The 22,943-nt window shown below is 38.3% G+C and overlaps 1 protein-coding gene across 1 annotated transcript in view; it reads left to right on the top strand.

Moving 5' to 3' along the window:
- Positions 1-19,689, top strand: part of LOC118929212 (ankyrin repeat domain-containing protein 26-like) — a 95,155-nt gene extending 75,466 nt beyond the window's left edge. Inside the window, exons 14-19 of the mRNA XM_057499337.1 lie at positions 606-749; positions 6,702-6,878; positions 7,428-7,636; positions 14,729-14,798; positions 15,834-15,879; positions 16,964-19,689. Of these exons, the coding sequence (XP_057355320.1) occupies positions 606-749; positions 6,702-6,878; positions 7,428-7,636; positions 14,729-14,798; positions 15,834-15,879; positions 16,964-17,100 (783 nt within the window). The 3' untranslated portion in view covers positions 17,101-19,689. The remainder of the gene's footprint in view (positions 1-605; positions 750-6,701; positions 6,879-7,427; positions 7,637-14,728; positions 14,799-15,833; positions 15,880-16,963) is intronic.
- The last annotated feature ends 3,254 nt before the right edge of the window (positions 19,690-22,943 follow it).

The following is a 22,943-nucleotide window of genomic DNA, read 5'->3' as shown; positions in this document are numbered from 1 at the left end:
AGGTTATAAGACCTAGGTTAGTACATAACAAACTTACTGGACATAATAAGTGTGTCCAGTACAAAGAGAACTGTAACTGTCTGTGATTGAAGCTCTTTTTCAGACTAATGCGCAGTGGCAGCAGGATTTGTGTATAGCAGGAATGGAGTGCGTTATAGGAGCCAAGGTCAGGGAGGCAGGTAGAGGCCTGCTTACCTAGGGCCTGAGTCCCACTGACATGACTTCACATTTATTCTCAGATGGGGTCTGTTGCAAGGACTCACGCAGAGGATTCAGTATGTGAGGAACTCTGAAGTCAATTTAGGTTACTAGGAAAAAAGAGGGAAAACCTTTCACAACATATAATTTACCACCTCCAAGTCTCACGTATATGGTTTTTTTTTGAGACTTCCCTAGGCGGTAAAGCTCTGCAAATTCTTAGGGGGAGTGGATAGTGGGGCTGAATTCATTGTCTTAAGTATACAGTACTGATTAGGCAGGAGGATCACACAAAATTCAGTAACCAGGAGTGTGTATGCACGAGGAAAAGGTGAATTGATGAATGCAGTGACATTTTTCAAAACACGTATGTTAGAGTGATATATTAACAACAAGTATATTATTAGGTACGTGTGAGACACCAACTCCAACAAGAATGGGCTGACATGGAAATACAACGATTTGAGTCAGAGAGTTTGCTAGAAGCTACCTCCTACTATACCATTGAGAGACAGGACTTAAAGAAGAAATTAAATCAAGCCCTAAGTCAGGTATGTGTGAAATTTAACATACCAACAGTTAATCTATAGCTAATGAAATAATACACAGTGTTTGAGAATATTAATTTCTGTGGACAGCTTTTATATTTTCATTACAACAAATTTATTACAATTCTGTCTTTACAATGCACTTATTTCTTAAACTCTGACTTTAGTTCTGCCATTTATATTACCCATTTTTTCTTACAATATTTATCCTTAGGAAAACAAAATTACACATCACTCTTCACATCAGTTGAGACTTTGTTTTTTAGTACCAACCATTGTTTTTTTTACAGATCTCTCTTTTGCCATGATGAGGCAAGCCAAATAAAATCACATCATAATGTTTAATGGAATGTTTCAGAAAATTGTAATTTTTGTTACCTTCACTGTTGCAGATGTAGAATACATTTATTTTGTGGATTTCAGGTTAATTGTACAAAAGGTCATTATATAAACCAGTTGAAATGAGATACTTCCCTCATTTCCTTTCCCCTTTAGATATTCTGTAAAAATGTGGAAAGATTGAGATTATGTATAGTATGTATCCAAACAGAGAGAATTAAGAAAATTATCTACATCCAGCTGTTAGTCAGAAAAATAGATATGAGTGAGGTGGAAAAAGAGTAAGGCCAGGAAAAAGCCCACTGAAAAAGACCCAGAGTTAATCAGTTAACGCTCAAAAAGCCAGGAACAACTTGGCATGGAATGTTTGAATATTCCCCAGGTAAAGGAGGGTACCTCAGCATAGCCCATGTCTTTATTGTGTTAATTATGCGGGCCCAATTTATTTTTTAACTTTACCTATCTGCTGGTCTTTTTCACCTTCAGCGCTAATCAAATAACTTGCAACCCAGGCAACTAATTTAGCATGCAGGCCCAGCTGTAAACAGCATAGTAAAAGGCAGGAATTTAAGTAAGATTCTTAATTTACTCTTTCCCAAGTGGTGCTTGAGGGTTCTGATGCTTTTCTACATTCTTAACAACATCTGTCATCATCTGTGTTTTTTATTGTAGCCATCCTATAGTGGGTGTGAAATGGCATCTCGCTGTGGTTTTGATTTGCATTTTTCTGATGAATAATGTTTTTGAGCATCTTTTCCTATGCTTATTATCCATTCAGGTATCTTCTTTGAAGAACTGGCTGTTTGATTCCTTTGCCTATTTTAATATTGGACTGTCTTTTCTAAGTGTATTGCAAGAGTTATTTCTATATTATAGATACAGATCCATTACCAGATAAAGGGTTTTCAAGTATTTTCTCCTATTCTATAGCTTGCCTTTTCACTGTCCTGATGAATCCAGTTAATCTGCTTTTCTCCAAGAAACCATTGCCAAATCCAGTCACAAAGATACACATCTTTGTTTTTTCCTATGAGTTTTATAATTTTTGCGCTTACATGTTGAGTTAACTTTGTATATATGCTATGAAGTAGAGGTCTGATTTTATTCTTCTGTATGTGGATATTCAGTGGCCCCAGTACCATGGGTTAAAAAGATTATTCTTGACCCATTTAACCTTTTGGCACCCTTGTTGAAAATCAGTTCACCAGAGTTTATTTTGTATCCCCAATTCTAATACGGTTGCTGCATGTCTATCCTTATGCCAATACCAAATCAAATATTGTGAGGACTCTTTCACGGTCATCTTGAATAGTACCACTTGCTTCTCTCAGCTCATGCAGACACTTTTAGCTTCAGAGAGCCTTTGTCCAGCTTGTGCCCTGCTGACCGTGCCATGATGGGAAGTCAGGCTGACAACAAAGGTAGAGCCCATACCCTTTCTTTTCTCCATTCACACCTTTAGTCTCTCACCAGTGTTCCTCCACCTCACTCCCATTTGCATGTCTGGCTCACAGGATCTGCTGACTCAGTCTGTGTAGTTCATTATGTTTCAGTGACTCACTATAGGGCATAGACTGATCCACAGACTTCACCATCTAGGAAGGAAGAGATGAAGTCTGGGCTTTTGGCTTTCTCTTTGGAAGTCTTGCTAATCTGTCATCTTTCTATTCACAATTAAATCTTCTTTTGACCTGGTTCTTGTGTGTAATCCTGAGGCCAACCTTGTTCTTGGTGCTGATCCTCTATTCTCAGAAACCTCAGTTCTCTGTATCCACCTCCTTTTACTTAAATCGAAAGAGATGGATAGCTGTACTTTATAGCTCAATGCATAATTGACATAATCCTATTTCTTCCTATCCCAAGAAAAAAAAACGTCAAGAGTACAACTCTTAAAAGTGAGGTAATTATTCAACCAAGTCATTGAATAAACAATTGACTGAATCAGAATTTCAAAGCTAAATTGTATGATAGGGAGAAGTACTATGGTGCAACATAAAGATGAGATGATCTTACCTCCCCATACTGACAGCCTTGAGGTAAGATAAAGGAGAAAGTGTACTTAAATAGTCCAAAGGACACTGCATTTATTTTACTACTGAGATTAAAAATGATTCCTGAATGTTCTCTTTATTTCCTCACTGAGGAAAGTAAAATGAAGATTGAGTGCTAGACTGACTAATAAATACTCCATACTGTCTATTAGAATTTCAGTTAATTGAAGTCGGATAAAATGCCTCATTATTGGCTACTAAAGTATTTCAGTTGTTATTCTTTAAATCCTATGTCTCTCCTTGCTTACCAGTCTTCCCTATCCCCTAACCTGAGGAAAAGTTATGAAGAGGCATATATGCCTAGGGGTAAGAATTTGTAATTGAAAGGAACCCTAGAAAAACTTCTTACGTCTTCTAGTCATCTGCTTCTTCTCATTAGCATTGTTTACCATTAATAAATTAATCTCCACATTTATTATAACCCATTTTAAAGGGGACTCATTTCTACTGTTTGGCACCCTTGATGAAAATCAGTTCACCACAAATAAGTTAGTTTTCATATTATCCCTTTTTTCACCACTTTTCTGTTTATCTGTTTTACCCTAATAAACTCCCAGCTTCAGTAGCTTAAATAACATTATCTTATTCACAAACCTCCGTCAGGAAAGTGTGGCCAGGGCAGCTTGTCTCTGCTTCCTTCAGCTTTAGCTGGGACAGCTCGGAGGCTGAGGCTGGAGTCATTTGGAGGCTAGTTCACTCACATGTCCGATTGTTGGCGCCAGGCCCTGGCTGGGACTTTAGTTGGGCGGGGCAGCTGGAACACCTGGCCTATCCCGGCCAACCAGCCTTGGAATTCATACAGCATCACTTCCCCATATTCTGTTCACTGGGAGCAAGTCAGTAAGGTTGGCCCATAACCTTCCTTTCTAAAAGAAATCAATGGATGTTTTAAAAGTAGAGACACGTTTAAAAAGCACAATTTTTAATTACCCTCCCACATGAAAAACACACTCCAATCACTATGTTATGTACTTGAAACCAGTGTAATATCGTATGTCAACTATACTTAAAATAAAAAAGCCAAACAGACAACAACAAAAGTATATATCCATGTAGCCAAAACACTGGTCAAGATATATAAAACATTTCCATGAAAAAGAAAAGAAGACAAGAGAAACACACTCACCCCTACCCTGTATCTGCGTGCCAAGCCTCAGTGATGATGGCATCCAGTTCAGGCTGGAGTCTGAGATCTTACATCTTCATCAGGTGCAGATGGGACAGGAGCCTGGGCTGTGGTTTCTACAGTTTAGCCCTTGGAGTACAATTCCTCTCAATACAAAGATTGAGAACTGAAGAGCCAAGTTATCTACCACCACCCACAGAGCCAACATTCTGCTGACCTGCTCAAGACTCTCATTCAGAATGGAAAATGGGAGACACATTAGTCCATAGCAATTCTGAAAGGCAGCCTGCTGCAGGCTGCTAGTTCTTTGAGGAAGACTTAGTCCTAATCATGGGAATGCCTCTCCGTGGCCCTTTGCTGTGCCTCTGAGCTCTCAGTTCTGTCTTGCTCATAAGAGATGACCTGTGTTTGCATCTGTTTTTTCAGCCTGCTTCCTCCCTGTAGAACTTCTAAGACCCAAAGGCCTCTTTTCATTTGTATTCTCTCCATCTCTCAGTCCAGGCTACCAGGCAGTTTTTGCTAATACTCTTTTTAAACAGTTTCCTGTGAATTTTATTGGGGTTCATGCCAATAGGAAAGGGACCCTCATGAGTGATTTTGAGATAAGCTCTTCACTTTGGGCTTCCTGTGAAGCTTTTGTAGGATGGTGCCTTAAAATGTGTAAACTCTGAAGATCCTTAGAAGAATTTGAGGCACCACCGTAAATCTTTCTGAGATCCTAACAAAGGATTTTACAGTCTTGGTTGCAACTTTAGGCTGTGTTTTCTCCTGGCAGCACCCTGGATTTGATCTTAGTTCAGAAGTCATTTCTTTTAGAATTATTTGGCAATTAGACATGAGGAAAGGCTGTAATTGGGAAACAGATATTTGACCCTAGTAAGCCCTAGTTCCTTTATGTGTAAAATCCTTCAGCTTATCTTGCTCACTGATCTTTATTTTCAGCTGCTTTGGAGCAAGAGTCCCCTTTTCTCCAGGTTCCAGTGTCACTGTCTTTCCCTGCCTAGAAGCCCTTGCTGTCAGCACCTTCAGGGGCCATCAGGCTTCCACTAACAGGCTCCCGGAGGCCCTGCTTGTTTTCATTCTGACTCTTCTCCACCTCCTTTCAGGTTCCACCTATCACCCTGTTCAAAGGCACTCTTTATGTGTTTTAGTTGTTTTTTTTTTAATGGCAGCACCCCATTTTTAATATCAGTATCTGTGCCAGTTATTTATTGCTGCATGATGAACCACCTCAAAACCTAGTGGCTCAAAACAGTACTTATTTTGTTCACAAATCTACAGTTTAGGCAAGGCTCAGTGAGGCGAGCTTCTTTCTTCTCCACTTGCATCAGCTGGGATGATACACCACTGGGTACTAGAATCACCTAAAGGTGCCACATGCACTTGTTTGGCAGTTGAGGTCAGCTTTTGGCTGGCACAGAAGCTACATCAGTCTCAGTTGGCACATCTCTGTGAGGATTCACTTGGTGCCCTGGGGTGCTTCACAGCAAGGTGGCTGGGCTCCTAGGGTGAGCGTCCCTAGAGCGAGAATATCAGATGGAAGCTGTATTTACACTTTCTAACCAAGCCTAGGGTTCACACAGCAGTTCCACCATATGCTCTTCACTAAAAACCAGGTAGTAAGGCCACACATTTGAAAGGGGAGGGAATTTCACAGGAAATGTAAAATTTGTAAGAATTTGTGAAAACCACATCCACTCACCTTATCTTACCAAGTAATCACTGTATCTAAACAAAAGTAGTTCTTCCCACCTCAGTATCGCTGAAATTACAACAGGTTTTCTTTTTGTTAATTATGTTTTCTTATTTGTTGGTAAGAAACAAAAGATAACAAGATAGCACTATGGAGTTGTGGTATTGTTCAAAAAAATGTATGGCTCATCTCACTAAAATTCCATATTGGGAGGTATGAATTCTCCTTAACTGTGACAATCCTTTCCTTGGAAACTGATTTGAATTAGCATAAAACATTTGTAGTTGAGAAAAAGGCTTATGGCATTAAAATACATATTTATAGATCATTAGAGTCTTATTTGGGGAGGCATTTATTGAGTTAGAGCTAAATAACTCAATGTGATAGTTCTGAAACTTTTTTAAAATTATGAACTGTTAGCATGGGGGACCTTTCCTACTGAGAGGTGACATATAATAACTTTATGGAGAAACAACATGGGACAATAATATAAAATATAAGAGCATAAAACCAAGTGCAAATGTTGTAATGGCAAAAATGGCAGCAAAGAGTGTGTTATTTTGACTCCTGGTGGTTTTAATTTTGTTCTTGAATTTCTGAGTAATTCAAGGTTCAGTGTTCTAAGACTCTACTATGGTATGGGTAACATTTTATTATAACTTAATTTATTTTAATTGATACTGGCTTTGACTTGGGCCATTCTCAGTCTACCTTCACTACCAAACTCACTTATTTCATTCATGTAGGTTGTTGATCTTTCAAGAAAACTGGAAGTTTCAACTTCAGAAGTCAGAAACCTTAAAACTCACCTGGCAAGGATTTCACTGGAACACAGTAAGCTGGAAGAGTACAGACGGGACACTGAAGAAAGAGCAAGACAGAAAACGGTAGAAAAATTAAAAGAAGTCGATTGGTTTTTACAGGTTAATTTATTAATCTGTAATGTGCCTTATTTCATCTCCCTGCAGATTACATTTTTGATGTATACATTTATCTCTATTTCCTCTACTTTTATGCCAGTTGGTTTCATAGATTTCTGGAAGGATGGTAGCATGTGTTTCTCCTAAATATTTCAGTTTCCATCATTATCACAAAATCCATCTTTCAGAATCATTCTCATTAGACAATCATTTAGAATTTTCAAGACTGGCTGACAAGAGGAAAAGGAAATTGTGATTTAAAAAGTATACCATATTCTTGGATTATATTGTTTAAATATTTTAACTATAGATTGTTATTCTTTGAAATGTCAGATTATATGAGTACTAAAATAAGAATGACTCAACCTAATTTTTATAATGCAGATTTAATTCAAATGAGGTTAAGGTAAATATATTAAACTTCAAGTTTTTTTTTTTTCACATTTAAAATTGCTTTCTGAAACACTGAGTCAAAACTAAGGGAAACAAATACGCTATAATTATTCAGATTATACTTACTTAAAAAATGCATTCTTTTAATTTGTTTTAAAGGATGAATCACAAAACAGATTACAGCAGTGGAGAGAGAAGGATAATTCTTCATTTAGAATGCAAATGGAACTCAGAATTAAAGATCTCGAGTTTCAACTCTCCAAAAAAATTTCTCAGGAAGATTCCACTAGAGCTGAATTGGAGAAATATAAACAATTACACCGAGAAGAAGTAAATACCAGCCTGTCATTGGCAAATCAACTAGACAAGTAAGTCAAAACAGAATCATAGAAAATAAATTAAGCTCATTAGTTTGCCTCTAAAGCATTATTTCTATGGAGCCAGGTTTATAAGATTAGTAGGAATGAAAGCTAACTGGATAGTATATTCTGGAAAATGATGTTTGTAAATGAACTTACATTTAAAATGTTCCTCCAAGAGTTTTTGTACCCCTCTCCCCTTGTTGGTTTTAAATGACTTTATTTTTTCCTTTTAATATTTTCATAGTTAACCTGATCTACTAGTCTTGAAGCTCATTGTTTTTGAAGCTTTGTAACTTAGACAGTGATATTATTATAAAATGACTTCCTAAAGAATTCCACTAAATAGAAATATTAATGAGTTTAACTATTTTTTGGAAGATTACATCTTAAACTCAAAGGGCCAAGTACTACTACTCAGCTGTCTTGCCTGAGGGCTTCAGCTCCAGGCAAGTTCACTATGAATTCAGTGAGATGGAGAAATGAGAAGGGAACGTTCCTGGGGTTAAAAGGTTTCTACCTGGCTCTATTCTCCCATCAATAGCTGGACACTAGAATCACATGCACCCAACAGTCTGCAGGTCCGTAATCTACATCTCTGCCTCTGGGAAGGGGTCTTTATATAATGACTCAGCCACTAATAGCTTATTGCCTGTGGGTGTGGAGGCAGTAGCCTAGCAGCAGGCCAATTAAATCGACCAGTTTAGGTTCTGTTGAGGATCCTGGCAATAGTACCTTCCATTTTCCTCACATTAGCACATCCGCTGCATGGAAGTTTTGTTTTCCTGATTGTAATCTTTGGTGTTACCACTAGAGGGCTTCATGGAAAAAACTATCATAATTTTTCTACTCTACATAAAGGCATCCATCTGAAATAAAGACTGACATAGGGATGAACAGCACTATAATTCACAAAGTGGTTAAAATAACACTGTGGGGGGAGTAGCCAAGATGACGGCGTGAGTAGGGCAGCGGAAATCTCCTCCCAAAACCATACATATTTTTTAAAATAAAAACAAATACAACTATTTCTAAAAGAGAGACCAGAAGATACAGTACAACATCCAGGCTGCATCTACATTTGTGAGAACTCAGCATCTCACGAAGAGGGTAAGATACAAGCCGTGGCCCGGTGGGACCCGAGCGCCCCCACAACCCCAGCTCCCCAGCGGGAGAAAAGGAGTCGCAATGGGGAGGGAGTGGGAGCCCAGGACTGCTAAATACCCAGCCCTTGTCATCCACACCAGGAGCACAGACACACAGTGCGTAGTGTGCTGGAAATTAGGGAAACGGAACAGTAAAATCTGCAAGTGGGTCCCCGCAAACGGTGCCCGTTGTACAAAAGAAAAGCGAGTGCTTTTTCAAAGTCTTAAAGGGACAGGGGTCTCACAGCTGGATGGAAGGATCCTGGCACACTCATCTCAGCAGCTGGGAACCCCAGAGAACTATGGGTGCTCTACCCCCTGTAAGGCAGCACAGCTCTTAGGCCCCTCACAATGATCAACAGCCTCCTGTCCATTCCCCCTCCGGCGCAGCCCCGCCATGGCAGTGAGCAGCTTGGGAGAGGCCAGACCCACAGCAACTGCCCAGAGCCTACTCTGCAGCCATCAGGGGAAGACTCAGAGGCACCGTCTGTGCGCAACTGCCCAGCACAAGCTGCTAGGGGTCGCTGTTCTCTCAGGAAAGGAAGGCGAACAGCAAGCCAGAAGGGACTTTGTTCTCCCAGCTGACATACACACCAAATGCCCAAGACTACCTCTATCACCATGAAAAGGCAGAAGAATTTGATCCAGACAAGAATAACTCTGACATCCCCCGAGAGGGAACCTGGGGACATAGAGTTAACCAATCTTCCTAAAAAAGAATTCAAAATAAAGGTCATAAGCATGCTGATGGAGCTACAGAGAAATGTTCAGGAGCTCATGGATAAAGCTGGGAGGGAGAATACAGAAATAAAACAATCTCTGGAAGGACTTAAGAGAAGACTGCATGAGGTGCAAGAGGCCATTAATGTAATAGGAATCAGAGAAGAGGAACACAGAGAAGTTGACGCAGAGAGAGATAAAAGGATCTCCAGGAACGAAAGATTATGAAGAAACGGTGTGACCAATACAAATGGAACAATATTCACATTAGAAGCGTACCAGAAGAAGGGAGAGAAAAAGAGATAGAAACTGTCTTTGAAGAAATAATTGCTGAAAACTTACCCAAACTGGGGGAGGAAATAGTCTCTCAGATGACAGAAGTCCACAGAATACCCAACAGAAGGGACCCAAGAAGGACACCACCAAGATACATAATAGTTAAAATGGCAAAGATCAAGGACAAGGACAGAGTATTAAAGGTAGCCAGAGAGAGAAAAAAGGTCACCTACAAAGGAAAACCCATCAGGCTATTATCAGACCTCAACAGAAACCTTACAGGGCAGAAGAGAATGGCATGTATATTTAATGCAATGAAACAGAAGGGCCTTGAACCAAGAATACTGTATCCTGGAGGATTATCATTTAAATATGAAGGAGGAATTAAACAATTCCCAGACAAGCAAAAGTTGAGGGAATTTGCCTCCCACAAACCACCTCTACAGGGTATTTTAGAGGGACTGCTGTAGATGGGAGCACTCCTAAGGCTAAATAGATGTAACCAGAGAAAATAAAATTACAGCAAAGAAAGCAGACCAACCAAATACTAACTTAAGGCAATAAATAAAATTAACTACTCACAAAAGCAATCAAAGGAAACACAAAAGAGCACACAATAAAACACCCAACATATAAAGAATGGAGGAGGAGGAATAAGAAGGTAGAGAAATACAGAAACATCAGACAGTGTTTACAATAGCTCAATAAGTGAGTTAAGTTAGATGGTAAGATAGTAAAGAAGCTAACCTTGAACCTTTGGTAACCACGAATCTAAAGCCTGCAATGGCAATAAGTACATATATTTCAGTAATCACCCCTAAATGTCAATGGACTGAATGCACCAATCAAAAGACACAGAGTAATAGAATGGGTAAAAGAGCAAGACCCATCTATATGCTGCTTACAAGAGACTCGCGTCAAACCCAAAGACATGCACAGACTAAAAGTAGAGGGATGGAAAAAGATATTTCATGCAAACAACAGGGAGAGAAAAGCAGGTGTTGCAGTTTTAGTATCAGACAAAACAGAATTCAAAACAAAGAAAGTAAGAGATAAAGAAGGACATTACATAATGATAAAGGGGTCAGTACAAGAGGATATAACCATTATAAATTCTAAGAGGAAAGTATATAGCAATGCAGGCATATTTAAAGAACAATCCCAAATGAATCGTGTAAAGTGACAATTATTGAAATTGGAAAAGAAAGAACAAATGAGCCCTAAGGTCAGTAGAAGAAGGGACATAATAAAGGTAAGAGAAGAAATCAATAAAATTGAGAAGAATAAAACAATAGAAAATATCAGTGAAACCAAAAGCTGATTCTCTGAGAAAATAAGCAAAATAGATAAGCCCCTAGCCAGACTTATTAAGAGAAAAAGAGAATCAATACACATCAACAGAATCAGAAACGAGAAAGGAAAAATCACGGCAGAGCCCACAGAAATACAAAGAATTATTAGAGAATACTATGAATACCAATATGCGAACAAGCTGGAAAACCTAGAGGAAATGGACTATTGCCTAGAAAAATACAACCTTCCAAGACTGACCAAAGAAGAAACAGAAAATCTAAATGGACCAATTAACAGCAATGAAATTGAAGTGGTAATCAAAAAACTACCCAAGGGGATAACCTCCGGGCCAGATGGATTTACCATAGGATTTTATCAGACGTACAGAGAAGACATAATACCCATTCTCCTTAAAGATTTCCAAAAAAATTCAAGTGGAGGGAATACTCCCAAACTCATTCTATGAAGCCAGCATCACCCTAATACCAAAACCAAGAAAAGACCCCACCAAAAAAGAAAATTACAGACCAATATCAAGGGATGGAACATAGATACAAAAATACTCAACAAAATATTAGAAAGTAGAATTCAGAACTACATCAAGAGGATCATACACCATGACCAAGTGGGATTCATCCCAGGGATGCAAGGATGGTAAAACATTCGAAAATCCATCAACATCATCCACCACATAAAAAGAAGGACTAAAACCACATGATCATCTCCATAGATGCTGAAAAAGCATTCCACAAAATTCAACATCCATTCATGATAAAAACTCTCAGCAAAATGGGTATAGAGGGCAAGTACGTCAACATAATAAAGGCCATATTTGAGAAACCCACAGCCAACATCATACTGAACAGCGAGAAGCTGAAAGCTTTTCCTCTGAGATCAGGGACGAAACAGGGATGTCCGCTCTCACCACTGTTATTCCACATAGTACTGGAGGTCCTAGCCATGGCAATCAGACAAAACAAAGAAATACAAGGCATCCAGATTGGTAAAGAAGAAGTCAAACTGTCACTATTTGCAGATGACATGATATTGTACATAAAAAACCCTAAAGACTCCACTCCAAAACTACTAGAACTAGTATCAGAATTCAGCAAAGTTGCAGAATACAAAATTAATACACAGAATTCTGTGGCTTTCCTATACACTGACAATGAACTAACAGAAAGAGAAAACAGGAAAACAATTCCATTCACAAAAGAATAAAAAACCTAGGAATAAACCTAACCAAGGAAGTGAAAGACCTATACCCTGAAAACTACAAGACACTCTTAGAGAAATTAAAGAAAACACTAACATATATAAACTCATCCCATGCTCTTGGCTAGGAAGAATTAATATTGTCAAAGTGGCCATCCTGCCCAAAGCAATCTATAGATTCAATGCAATCCCTATCAAAATACCAAAAGCATTCTTCAGTGAACTGGAACAAATAGTTCTAAAATTCATATGGAACCACCTAAGACACCAAATGGTCAAAGCAATACTGAGGAGGAAAATAAAGTGGGGGGATCTCACTCCCCAACTTCAAGGTCTACTACAAAGCCACAGTAATCAATACAATTTGGTAACAGCGCAAGTACAGAGCCACAGACAAGTGGAACAGAATAGAAACTCCAGACAACCCAAACATATATGGTCCATTAATATATGATCAAGGAAATGGGAAAATAAGAAAATGACACCCTCTTCAACAGCTGGTATTGGCAAAACTGGACAGCTACATGTAAGAAAATGAAAGTGGATCATTGTCTAACCCCATACACAAAAGTAAATTCAAAATGGATCACAGACCTGAATGTAAGTCACGAAACCATAAAACTCTTAGAAAAAAACATAGGCAGAAACCTCTTGGATATAAACATAAGCGACTTCTTCATGAACATATCTCCCCAGGCAAGGGAAACTAAAGCAAAAATGAACAAGTGGGACTATGTCAAGCTGAAAAGCTGCTGTACAGCAAAGGACACCATCAATAGAACAAAAAGGCATCCTACAGTATGGGAGAACATGTTCATATCTGACAGATCTGATAAAGGGTTGACATCCCAAATATATAAAGAGCTCACACACCTCTACAAACAAAAAGCAAATAATCCAATTAAAAAATGGGCAGAGGAGCGGAACAGACACTTTACCAAAGAAGTTCAGATGGCCAACAGACACATGAAAAGATGCTCCACATCGCTAGTCATCAGAGAAATGCAAATTAAAACCACTATGAGATATCATAAGGACTCCCCCCATCCAAAAGACAAACAACAACAAATGTTGGCAAGGTTGTGGAGAAAAGGGGAACTGTCCTACACTGCTGGTGGGAATGTAAGTTAGTTCAACCATTGTGGAAAGCAGTATGGAGGTTCCTCAAAATGCTCAAAATAGAAATACCATTTGACCCAAGAATTCCACTCCTAGGAATTTACCCTAAGAACACAGTAGCCCAGTTTGAAAAATACAGATGCACCCCTGTGTTTATCGCAGCACTATTTAGAATAGCCAAGAAATGGAAACAACCTAACTGTCCATCAGTAGATGAATGGATAAAGAAGATGTGGTGCGTATACACAATGGAATATTATTCAGCCATAAGAAGAAAACAAGTCCTACCATTTTCAACAACATGGATGGAGCTAAAGGGTATTATGCTCAGAGAAATAAGCCAGGCGGAGAAAGACAGGTACCAAATGGTTTCACTCATATGTGGAGTAAAAGAACAAAAAAAAAATCTGAAGGAAAAAAAACAACAGAATCACAGAACCCAAGAATTGGACTGGCAGTTCCCAAGGGAAAGGGACTGGGGAGGATGGGTGGGAAGGGAGGGATAAGGAGGGGGATAAGAAAGGGGACATTACGATTAGCATGTATAATGTGGGGGGAGGCACAGGGAGGGCTGTGCATCACAGAGAAGACAAGTAGTGATTCTACAGCATCTTACTATGCTGATGGACAGTGACTGTAATGGGGTTTGTGGGGGGTACTTGGTGAAGGGGGTTCCTAGTAAACATAATGTTCCTCATGTAATGGTAGATTAGTGATACCAAAATAAAAAAATAATGACAACACTGTGGTCTGCCTGAGGGAGTGCATGGAAAACAGAAAGGATGGATACCTTGGTGACGATGTTACATGCTGCCTCCAGAGCTATTTTAGTCTTCTTTGGTCACCCACACCCTTTTTCCTCCCCTAGAGATTGTTGCTCTCAATTATGCCTCAGTGCCTAATGCCTAATTTCTCTGAGATAATGAGTGAGACATAAAGGGTGGTCAAAGCAAATGCTCGAAAATGTCTTTGATGGATGCTTTATCTTTGATCTCTGAACTGGTTTACTAAATAGGTTTAAGTGTCTCCTCATGAATCTTGTAAATACAGACATTCCAGAAGGCAGGAAGTTTTACTTGTAAGCCATCTATATCATGAATCGCCGTTTCTCTCCCTTCCCTACTTTGAATTACTTGTTAGTTAGGAGTCACCCTAGAAAAACATGTACTTACTTAATTGTATACAATAGATCTTAAGCAGATTTTCAATGCTGAAACACTGTTTTGTAAGAAATTCAATTTAGTATTGTAGTAACTTTTTTTAATGCAAGGTATTTAGGTATCACTTAGGGAAAAATGAAATAATAAGCATTTGTTTTCACCACTCTCCACAGGACTACTGAGAGGTTAGCAGAGATCAATAGCAAACGTAGAGAGAAGGAAATGGACACATTCTTTGCCAAGGTTAGTTATACTATCCTTTTTACCCCTGGGTTTCAAATTTGTGATGTAATTCTTGTTTTTAGTTTGTTGAAATTCTAGTTGTTTAACTGATTAGGGCTCACTACTTAAAAGTCATAATTATTTGTGCTTCTGAGAAAGGAGACAGAAATTTTATTTTTTAAAGTTGTTGGATTTCTCATTTTCAAGAGATACCTAATGTTAACTCTATTCAATAAATGAAACTAAACTGACACTAATTTTTGTGAAAAGCTGCATATTTGAAAAAAATGCATCAAAACTCCCACTTTCCAGAAAGGCAACAAAATCGTCATTAAAGAATTGAGTATTATTTGCCTTGTTTCTAATTCTAGAAAATTATGAATCAGAAATTAAGGTTGAAAACTGGCTCTAGCCTCTATTTTTCCTTTCTTCAAGCAGATATTCTGAAATCTTTGTGTCCATATGAAGTAGAGAGAGATTTTGTAGTCATAGTACAGATAGAAAAATGCTTTCACGTAACTTTTGGCAGGAATTTTTACATGACAGTGTTATGACAGTCTCACTTTCCTCATTTTATGTATTTAAGATCCTGTGCTGAAAAATTAATAGCACAGATTATACCTTATCTAAAAGTACAATAATAGAAAGCCCTTTTGAAGGAAAAATTCATTAGAGTAAGAAAACTGATAAAGCTTTTATACAGGATAGTTTTTCTAAGTCTTGCAAAGTAATGCAGTCAGTGTATAATATGACTTGAATTGTTTAAATTTCTTCTTAATAGTAAGATCAAATATCACCTTTCTGAAATCATGTATTTAACACACACCAAATTGTACTTTTTATCAGATTAATCAAAATAACATTGCAGATATGTTATCTAAAATTGAGTAGGAATTTATTTTATTCATGTGATTATTTTCCTATTGAAGCAATCCCCGAGGTAAGTCTAGTCTCTAAAACTATTAGTTAAAGGCCATACATCATCAGCTATGTGTCACTCACATGATAATGTCTTGCTTAACTTAAAAATTACAAATAATATTTGACTTATTTCAGATGGAGCAAGAATTTGACAAAAATATAACTAGAGCACTAAAAGAAGGTATGTTGCCAAGATTTATTAATTAAATTTAGATGTCACTGCTTTCTGAAATGAACTCTGAATAGTAAATAGCAACTCTTTCCATTGTTCAGATAGTAGGTATTATGTAAATATTTGTTTCTTATACATATCTAATGAGAAAATGTGAGGGCACAGCCATTCATAGTGAATAATATATTTCTTCCTCATTTATTCAACATGTTCCATAGATTTTTTAAAATCTCAACACATCCATCAGTCTGTTCTTATTTTTGGCTATACCTTTTCTTTTACTTCTGCTATTCCTTTAGAACTCTCATCCTACACTTCTCAGAACACATGGGCTTTGTCAGCTTCTCATGTTTCTGGTAGTGATTTAAGGCCAAGAAACCAAGACTCACCTACTAATAGGCAATTTTAAGTGTCACTTGAAGGATGACATTTAAATCTCCAGCCATTGACTTGACCATTGGTTTTACCTTTCTACTCTCAGGAAAACTTACAGATACCTTAGCAAGGAATAAAAACACCCAAATCAAATTTGGTGCTTGCCAAGTCCTTCAGTCTCATCTCTTGCTACTTACCCTACTCTGCCCATTTGCTCTGGCATGTCACTGAACTAGACTACTTACAATTCCACAAATGTTCTTCCTCACCTCTAGCTCTTTGCAGATGCTTCTTCCCTCTATCTGGCACATCTTTCCCTTTTCCTGCAGTATCAATTGGGATGTCCCCTCTGTGTGTTCTAATAGCACCCTGTTTTATACCTCTCATGGTATACCTGACTGTGTGGGAACTGCCTGTCGGTCTGTTTTTCCCGTTTACAGCATATGGTTGTCACGGTGAACTGTGTCATCTTTATCTTCTCTAGTTCCATCTTGTAATAGGAAAACCAGAAGCTCTGATACTTAGCCACAGTCAGAATTAATTGTGTATAACTATGGGCAAGTTATATTTCCTAGTAGTCTCGTATTTTGTACCGCAATTGTGTATAGATATTTTTCATTTTTAACACTCATAAAGGCCCCAACTTCTTTTTATTAACTCATACATGTTAACGCTGAAGTATTTTATATGGAGTATAAGTTTTTCTGTTTCTTTTCAGATGCTGCTAAATTTGAATTTGAATCCTCTGTAGCTGCTCCTCTAGGATCTATGGATGGGTTAACTCCAACTCAAGCTCTACTTTTGAAGACGTCACAGGAATATGCACAGATTTTGAGGAAAAACTATATGATCTGAAAGAAATGTAAAATGTACTTGTCTGATGGAGGGGGAAAAGAAGGCTGGCGGTGAGAGAACTGAGGCAGAAACCACCTCCCAAAACCACATGTAATGAAAATACAGCAAATACCACTAATCCTAAAAGAGTGACCCAGAAGACTGCAACACACTGCCTACATCTGGGGAAAAGAAAAGACCTTAAAGAAAAGGGTAAAGTAGCAAACTCAGCCCAGCAGGTTAGGAACATTCAGGACCATCAGATGCTCCATCCCCCTGGCTGGCAGTGCAGTGCTAAGGCCCCCCACTGTGATGTGCAGCCTGCCACTCATTCCTCCCAGCAGGCATGAGCCCGCACAGCTGATGCCACCACCATTGCACCAGGTCACATGGAGGGCAGCCCCACCTAGGGTACCTACAGGGGCATAACACAGAGGTTCCTACCTCCGTTCTCGGCCTACTGGACCTGGCAGTGGATGCAGACACTGCAGCCAGGTAGAATTTTCATGCTACCAAAGAGCTTTTCCTCCTGGTAGGCACCAGCACTGCGTACCTATGACCCCACCATCACTCCAGGTGCTGGATAGCTCCAGAGAGTAGAGCTGGGCACTAGAGGGTGCCACCTACACAAAGGTATTGTTCCATAGTCATCATCAGAATTATGAAACAGCAAAAGAATTTTGTACAAACCAGGATACCTCAAACACCAGAAAGAGGGCTCAGTGAAACTGAAGTCACCGATCTTCTTGATTTAAGATTTCAAAATAAAAATCATAAACATGCTCACAGAGCTACAGAAAAATATTCAAGATCTCAGGGACAACTTCAAGAGAGAGAGAAATATGAAAAATATAGTATCTGAAATGAAACACACACTGGAGGGATTTAAAAGCAGATTAGAAGAGGAGATGGTCAATGGAACAGGAATTAGAGAACAGGAATATAAAGAAGTTGAGGCACAGAGAGAAAAAACATTCTAGGAATGAAAGAATAATAAGACAACTCTGCAACCAATCCCAATGGAATAATATTCGCATTACAGGGGTATCAAAAGAAGAAGAGAAAAGAAGAAAATGTAGCTTTGAGGAAATACTGAAAACTTTCCCAGTCTAGGGAAGGAAATACTCGCTCAAGCCATGCAAGTGCAAAGATCTCCCAACTCAAGGGACCCTAGGAAGACACCACCAAGCCATATAATAATTAAAATGGCAAAGATCAAGGACACGGCCAGAGTATTAAAAGAAGCCAGAGAGAGAAAAAAGATCACATACAAAGGAAGGCCCATCAGGATATCAGCAGACTTCTCAGCAGCAAACTTACACGCCAGAAAGGAGTAGCATGACATATTTAATGAAATGAAACAAGGGCCTCCAACCAAGAATACTCTCCTCGGAAAGATTATCACTTAAATTTGAAGCAGGGATTAAACAATATTCAGATAAGAAAAACTTGAGGGAATTTACCTTCCACAGACCATCTCTACAGAGTATTTTAAAGGGACTGCTCCAAAGGCGAAATAGCTGTCACGAGAGAAAATAAAACCATAGTAAAGGTAGTAGACCAATTAATTACTAAGCAAATGCAAAATTAAATCAGTTACCCAAAAAGTCAGTCAACGGTGTTTGTTATGCTTCAGAAGATTGGAGACTGTTGAGAATTAGGCTTGGGGTTGATTAGTGATTGTGCATTGAGTCCCCTATACCGAATTTTTTTGTTGTTAACAACCATGTGACCAATAAATATGAGAGATGCCCTCTCAAAAAAAAAAAGTTAGTCGAGGAATACACAAAGAATACAGGATATGACACCTATAATAAACAGAGGGGAGGAGGAAGAAAAAGAGGGGGGAAAAAAGGACCTTTAGATTATGTTTGAACTACTGTAATGAGCGAGTTAAAGTTAGACTGTTAGGTAGTAAAGAAGCTGCCCTTGAACCTTCGGTAACTATGAATCTAAAGCCTGCAATGGCAATAAGTACACATCTATTGATAATAACCCTAAATGTAAATTCACTGCACCAATCAAAAGACAGAGTTACAGACTGGATAAACAAGCAAGACCTGTCTATATGCTGCCTACAAGAGACTCGCTTCAAACCCAAAGACACACACAGACTAAAAGTGAAGGGATGGAAAAAGATATTTCATGAAAATAATAGGGAGAAAAAAGCAGGAGTTGCAATACTTGTATCAGAAAAATAGAGTTCAAAAATAAAAAAAGTAACAAGAGACAAAGAAGAACATTATGTAATGACAAAGAGGTCAGTCCAACAATAAGATATAACCACTACAGATATCTATGTACTCAACATAGTATTTGTTTCATGTATTTGGCTGTTCCTAACAGAATTAAAGGCTGAAATAGAATGCAATGCATTCATTTTAGAAGATTTCAACACTCCACTCACTCCAAAGGACAGATCAACCAGACAGAAAATAAGTGAGGAGACAGAGGCACTGAACACATTAGAACAGATGGACCTAACAGACATCTAAGGACACTCCACCCAAAAGCAGCAGGATACACAGCTTTCTCAAGTGCACATGGAACACTTTCCAGAACAGATCACATACTAGGCCACGAAAAGAGCCTCAGTAAATTGAGAAGATCAAAAACATACCAACCAGCTTCTCAGACCACAAAGGTATGAAACCAGAAATTATTCAAAGAAAAAAAAACCCACACTTCATAATGCTCCTTATCTAAAGCTGAATTGAGTTTTACTTATCTTTGGAATAAAGATCTTACAAGTGTTTTGAGAGAGTTTTAATTCCTCATTTAAAGCACTAAATATCGCTTATCAAGGCTTCAAATGGTCCTCAATAGCTAGAGGCCTTTCAAAAAGCACAATTGTTTTTCCTGAGGCCTTTTATGACCTCTATGCCATTTTAAAAAATTATTTATTTATTTATGTATTCATTGTATCACTGATATACAATCTTATGCTCAGGTTTCACATGAGAAACATTGTGGTTACTACCTTGCCCTTATTATGAAGTCCCCACCACATACCCCATTACAGCCACTGTCCATCAGCATAGTCAAATGCTACAGAGTCACTGCTTGTCTTCTGTGTGCTATATATACTGCCTTCCTCATGCCCCCCCTACATTATGTGTGCTAATATTCATGATGCCCCTTAATCCCCTTATCCCTCCCTTCCCACCCACCATACCTAGTCCCTTTCCCTTTGGTAACTGTTAGTCCATTCTTGGGTTCTGTGAGTCTGCTGCTGTCTGTTCCTGCAGTTTTGCTTTGTTCTTATACTCCACAGATGAGTGAAATCATACGGTACTTGTCTTTCTCCACCTGGCTTATTTCACTGACCATAATTCCCCCAGCTCCATCCATGTTGTTGCAAATGGTAGGATTTGTTTTCTTCTTATGGCTGAATAGTATTCCATTGTGTATATGTGCCACATCCTTATCCATTCATCTACTGATGGACACCTAGGTTGCCCATATCTCGGCCATTGTAAACAGTGCTGGGATAAACATAGGGATGCATATGTCTTTTTGAAACTGTGATCCTGTTTTCTTAGGATAAATTTCTAGAAGTGGCATTCCTGGGTCAAATGGTATTTCTTCTTTTAGTTTTTTTGAGGAGCCTCCATACTGCTTTCCACAATGGTTGAACTAATATACATTCCCACCAGCAGTGTAGGAGGGTTCCCCTTTTCCACATCCTCGCCAGCATTTGTTGTCTTTTGGCTGTTGGCCATCCTAACTGGTGTGAGGTGATATCCCACTGTGGTTTTAATTTGCATTTCTCTGATGGTTATTGATACGGAGCATCTTTTCATGTGCCTGCTGGTCATCTGAATTTCTTCAAAAATCACACTCTTAAAGCTCTTTAAATCCTGTCTAATCTTAACCCCAAGGAAAGGGCTGAGTTAGCAAAAGTACTGTCTGAGGATAGAAAAGTATTTTGTGCATGTATTATCAAGTGGTGCAAAAAATGCCATCCCTCTTCATTTAAAGGTTTAAGATTTAAGTATGTATTTACTTTGTAATCAGTAGTTGCTGGAGTCCAGGGGTGTGTGTGAAGCCCAAAAGGATGAGACGGTGTCGGTGCACGGAGAGACAGGACACAGAGTCAGATGGAGGTAGTCTCTCAACAAAGTGCCAATGACAGCTTTATTTATACCATTTTGCACAAGGATATGATTATTTTTTATTGTTCTGTTGATTGATTGGTATGGGCAGTTCATTAATAGGAATAGGCAAGCTTTTTTCTTCTCCTTTCTAATCTATTCATGGTTGGCCAAGTGTTAGACAGGTGATGATTTTCTGTTCCTTGACCAAAACTTTTCCTAGCAACATGTACTCTTTTACGTTTTACATTTCTATGCAACGAAGTTTCTAAGTAGTGCATGTGACCATAGGAGCGTGCAGTATGTAGCAGTGACTATGGAGTCTGTCAGCTCAGGGTGTAATACAGGTCACCTACTGCCACAGTTAGCTATGTTTCTTTCCCACAAATATATTCTTAGAGGCTTCAATAAATTTATAATCAATCTAAAGTCATAAACTCATATCTTCATTATACACCCCTTTAAAGGGCACAGTAAGCAGCAAACTAAATTTCCCCTTCTTATCTACATTTCTCTTTCTTCTGTGTGGATACCAAAATCTCCCTGACATATAATACACAGGTCTCCATGACACCACTACTGCAGGGACTAAACAAGTTTTTACATGGCGAACAATGCAAGGGCATTCATATCATAGAAACCGTTTCTGTTTTAACTACAAATCTTAAACTATAAACAATCAAATCAAACATGATGTATCACTTCATTTAATTTTTATACTTTATATGTGAATCTCACATTTTCTCCTTTACATTTCTAATAAAACATGCAAATACTCAACTTTCTGTACAACTGAAAATAGTGGCTCAGCTAGTATTTTCATGTATCTCAATGTAAGAACATTAGGTTTCATTAATTAAAGTTAGTTCATTCCTTCTCTACAGAAATGAGAATCTAATTAATAAATGCGATAGCTTTTTTCCCATATCTAGATACTACCTGATTTCAGTCTTATACACACACTCCACACATTTTCTCATTATCTTCTGAGCCAATCACTAGATCCAGAGATAACTACCACAACCTAAACTTATTTGCCTTAGGATTATGATTATGATTATGGTTATTATTAACAGTCACTTATCTCTGTGTTGAGCTAAGAGTGCTAAATGTAGGAGACTTGACAGCACGGGCTTTGGTGTGAGAGGGCCCATTTACACACATCAGGATATTAGAAAGGAGTGTAGGCTTTATAGACTTTCAGATCTTGGACAAGTTACTTAATTTTCTGAGCTTCAGTTTCATTATTCCAAAGGAAATAAAAACACCCGATTAACAAGGTTGTTATGCATAGTATAGATAATGTATATAAAATACCTAGAATACAGAAATCACTTAATAAATGTAGATACTCTTTTATTCATCTGAACTACTGTTTACCAGTGTAATGAATATTAATTAAAACGAATTAATTAAAAATTAACAAATTAATGCTATGAAGATTAATTAAAACAAATAAAACAGCCTCCAGATGGGATTTCATTGCTATCAAGTTCACGTTGTACCTAGGCACTCTGTCCAGTTCTATATCTCTGTTTCCTCCCACCACCCACCAATGACCAGGAGTCAGGAGTCCTTCCTGTTCATTTGACCCTCAATTCTCCACCCCCTAATAAAACAATCTAGTTTTGTCTCATTAACATTTTTTAATGTGCCTGTATGACTCAGCAGGCATATAGGGACTCTAGGCCAGAGTTCTAAGACATAACGTCCATGACTTCGTACTACCTCAAGAGCACTGCCTATTGTATTATATAACAGGTCACGTAT

Source organism: Manis pentadactyla, chromosome 3, assembly GCF_030020395.1.
Source record: "Manis pentadactyla isolate mManPen7 chromosome 3, mManPen7.hap1, whole genome shotgun sequence".
NCBI classification, from domain to species: domain Eukaryota; kingdom Metazoa; phylum Chordata; class Mammalia; order Pholidota; family Manidae; genus Manis; species Manis pentadactyla.
Note: the sequence above shows the minus strand (reverse complement) of the source record. Positions and strands in the feature narration are given on the sequence as shown.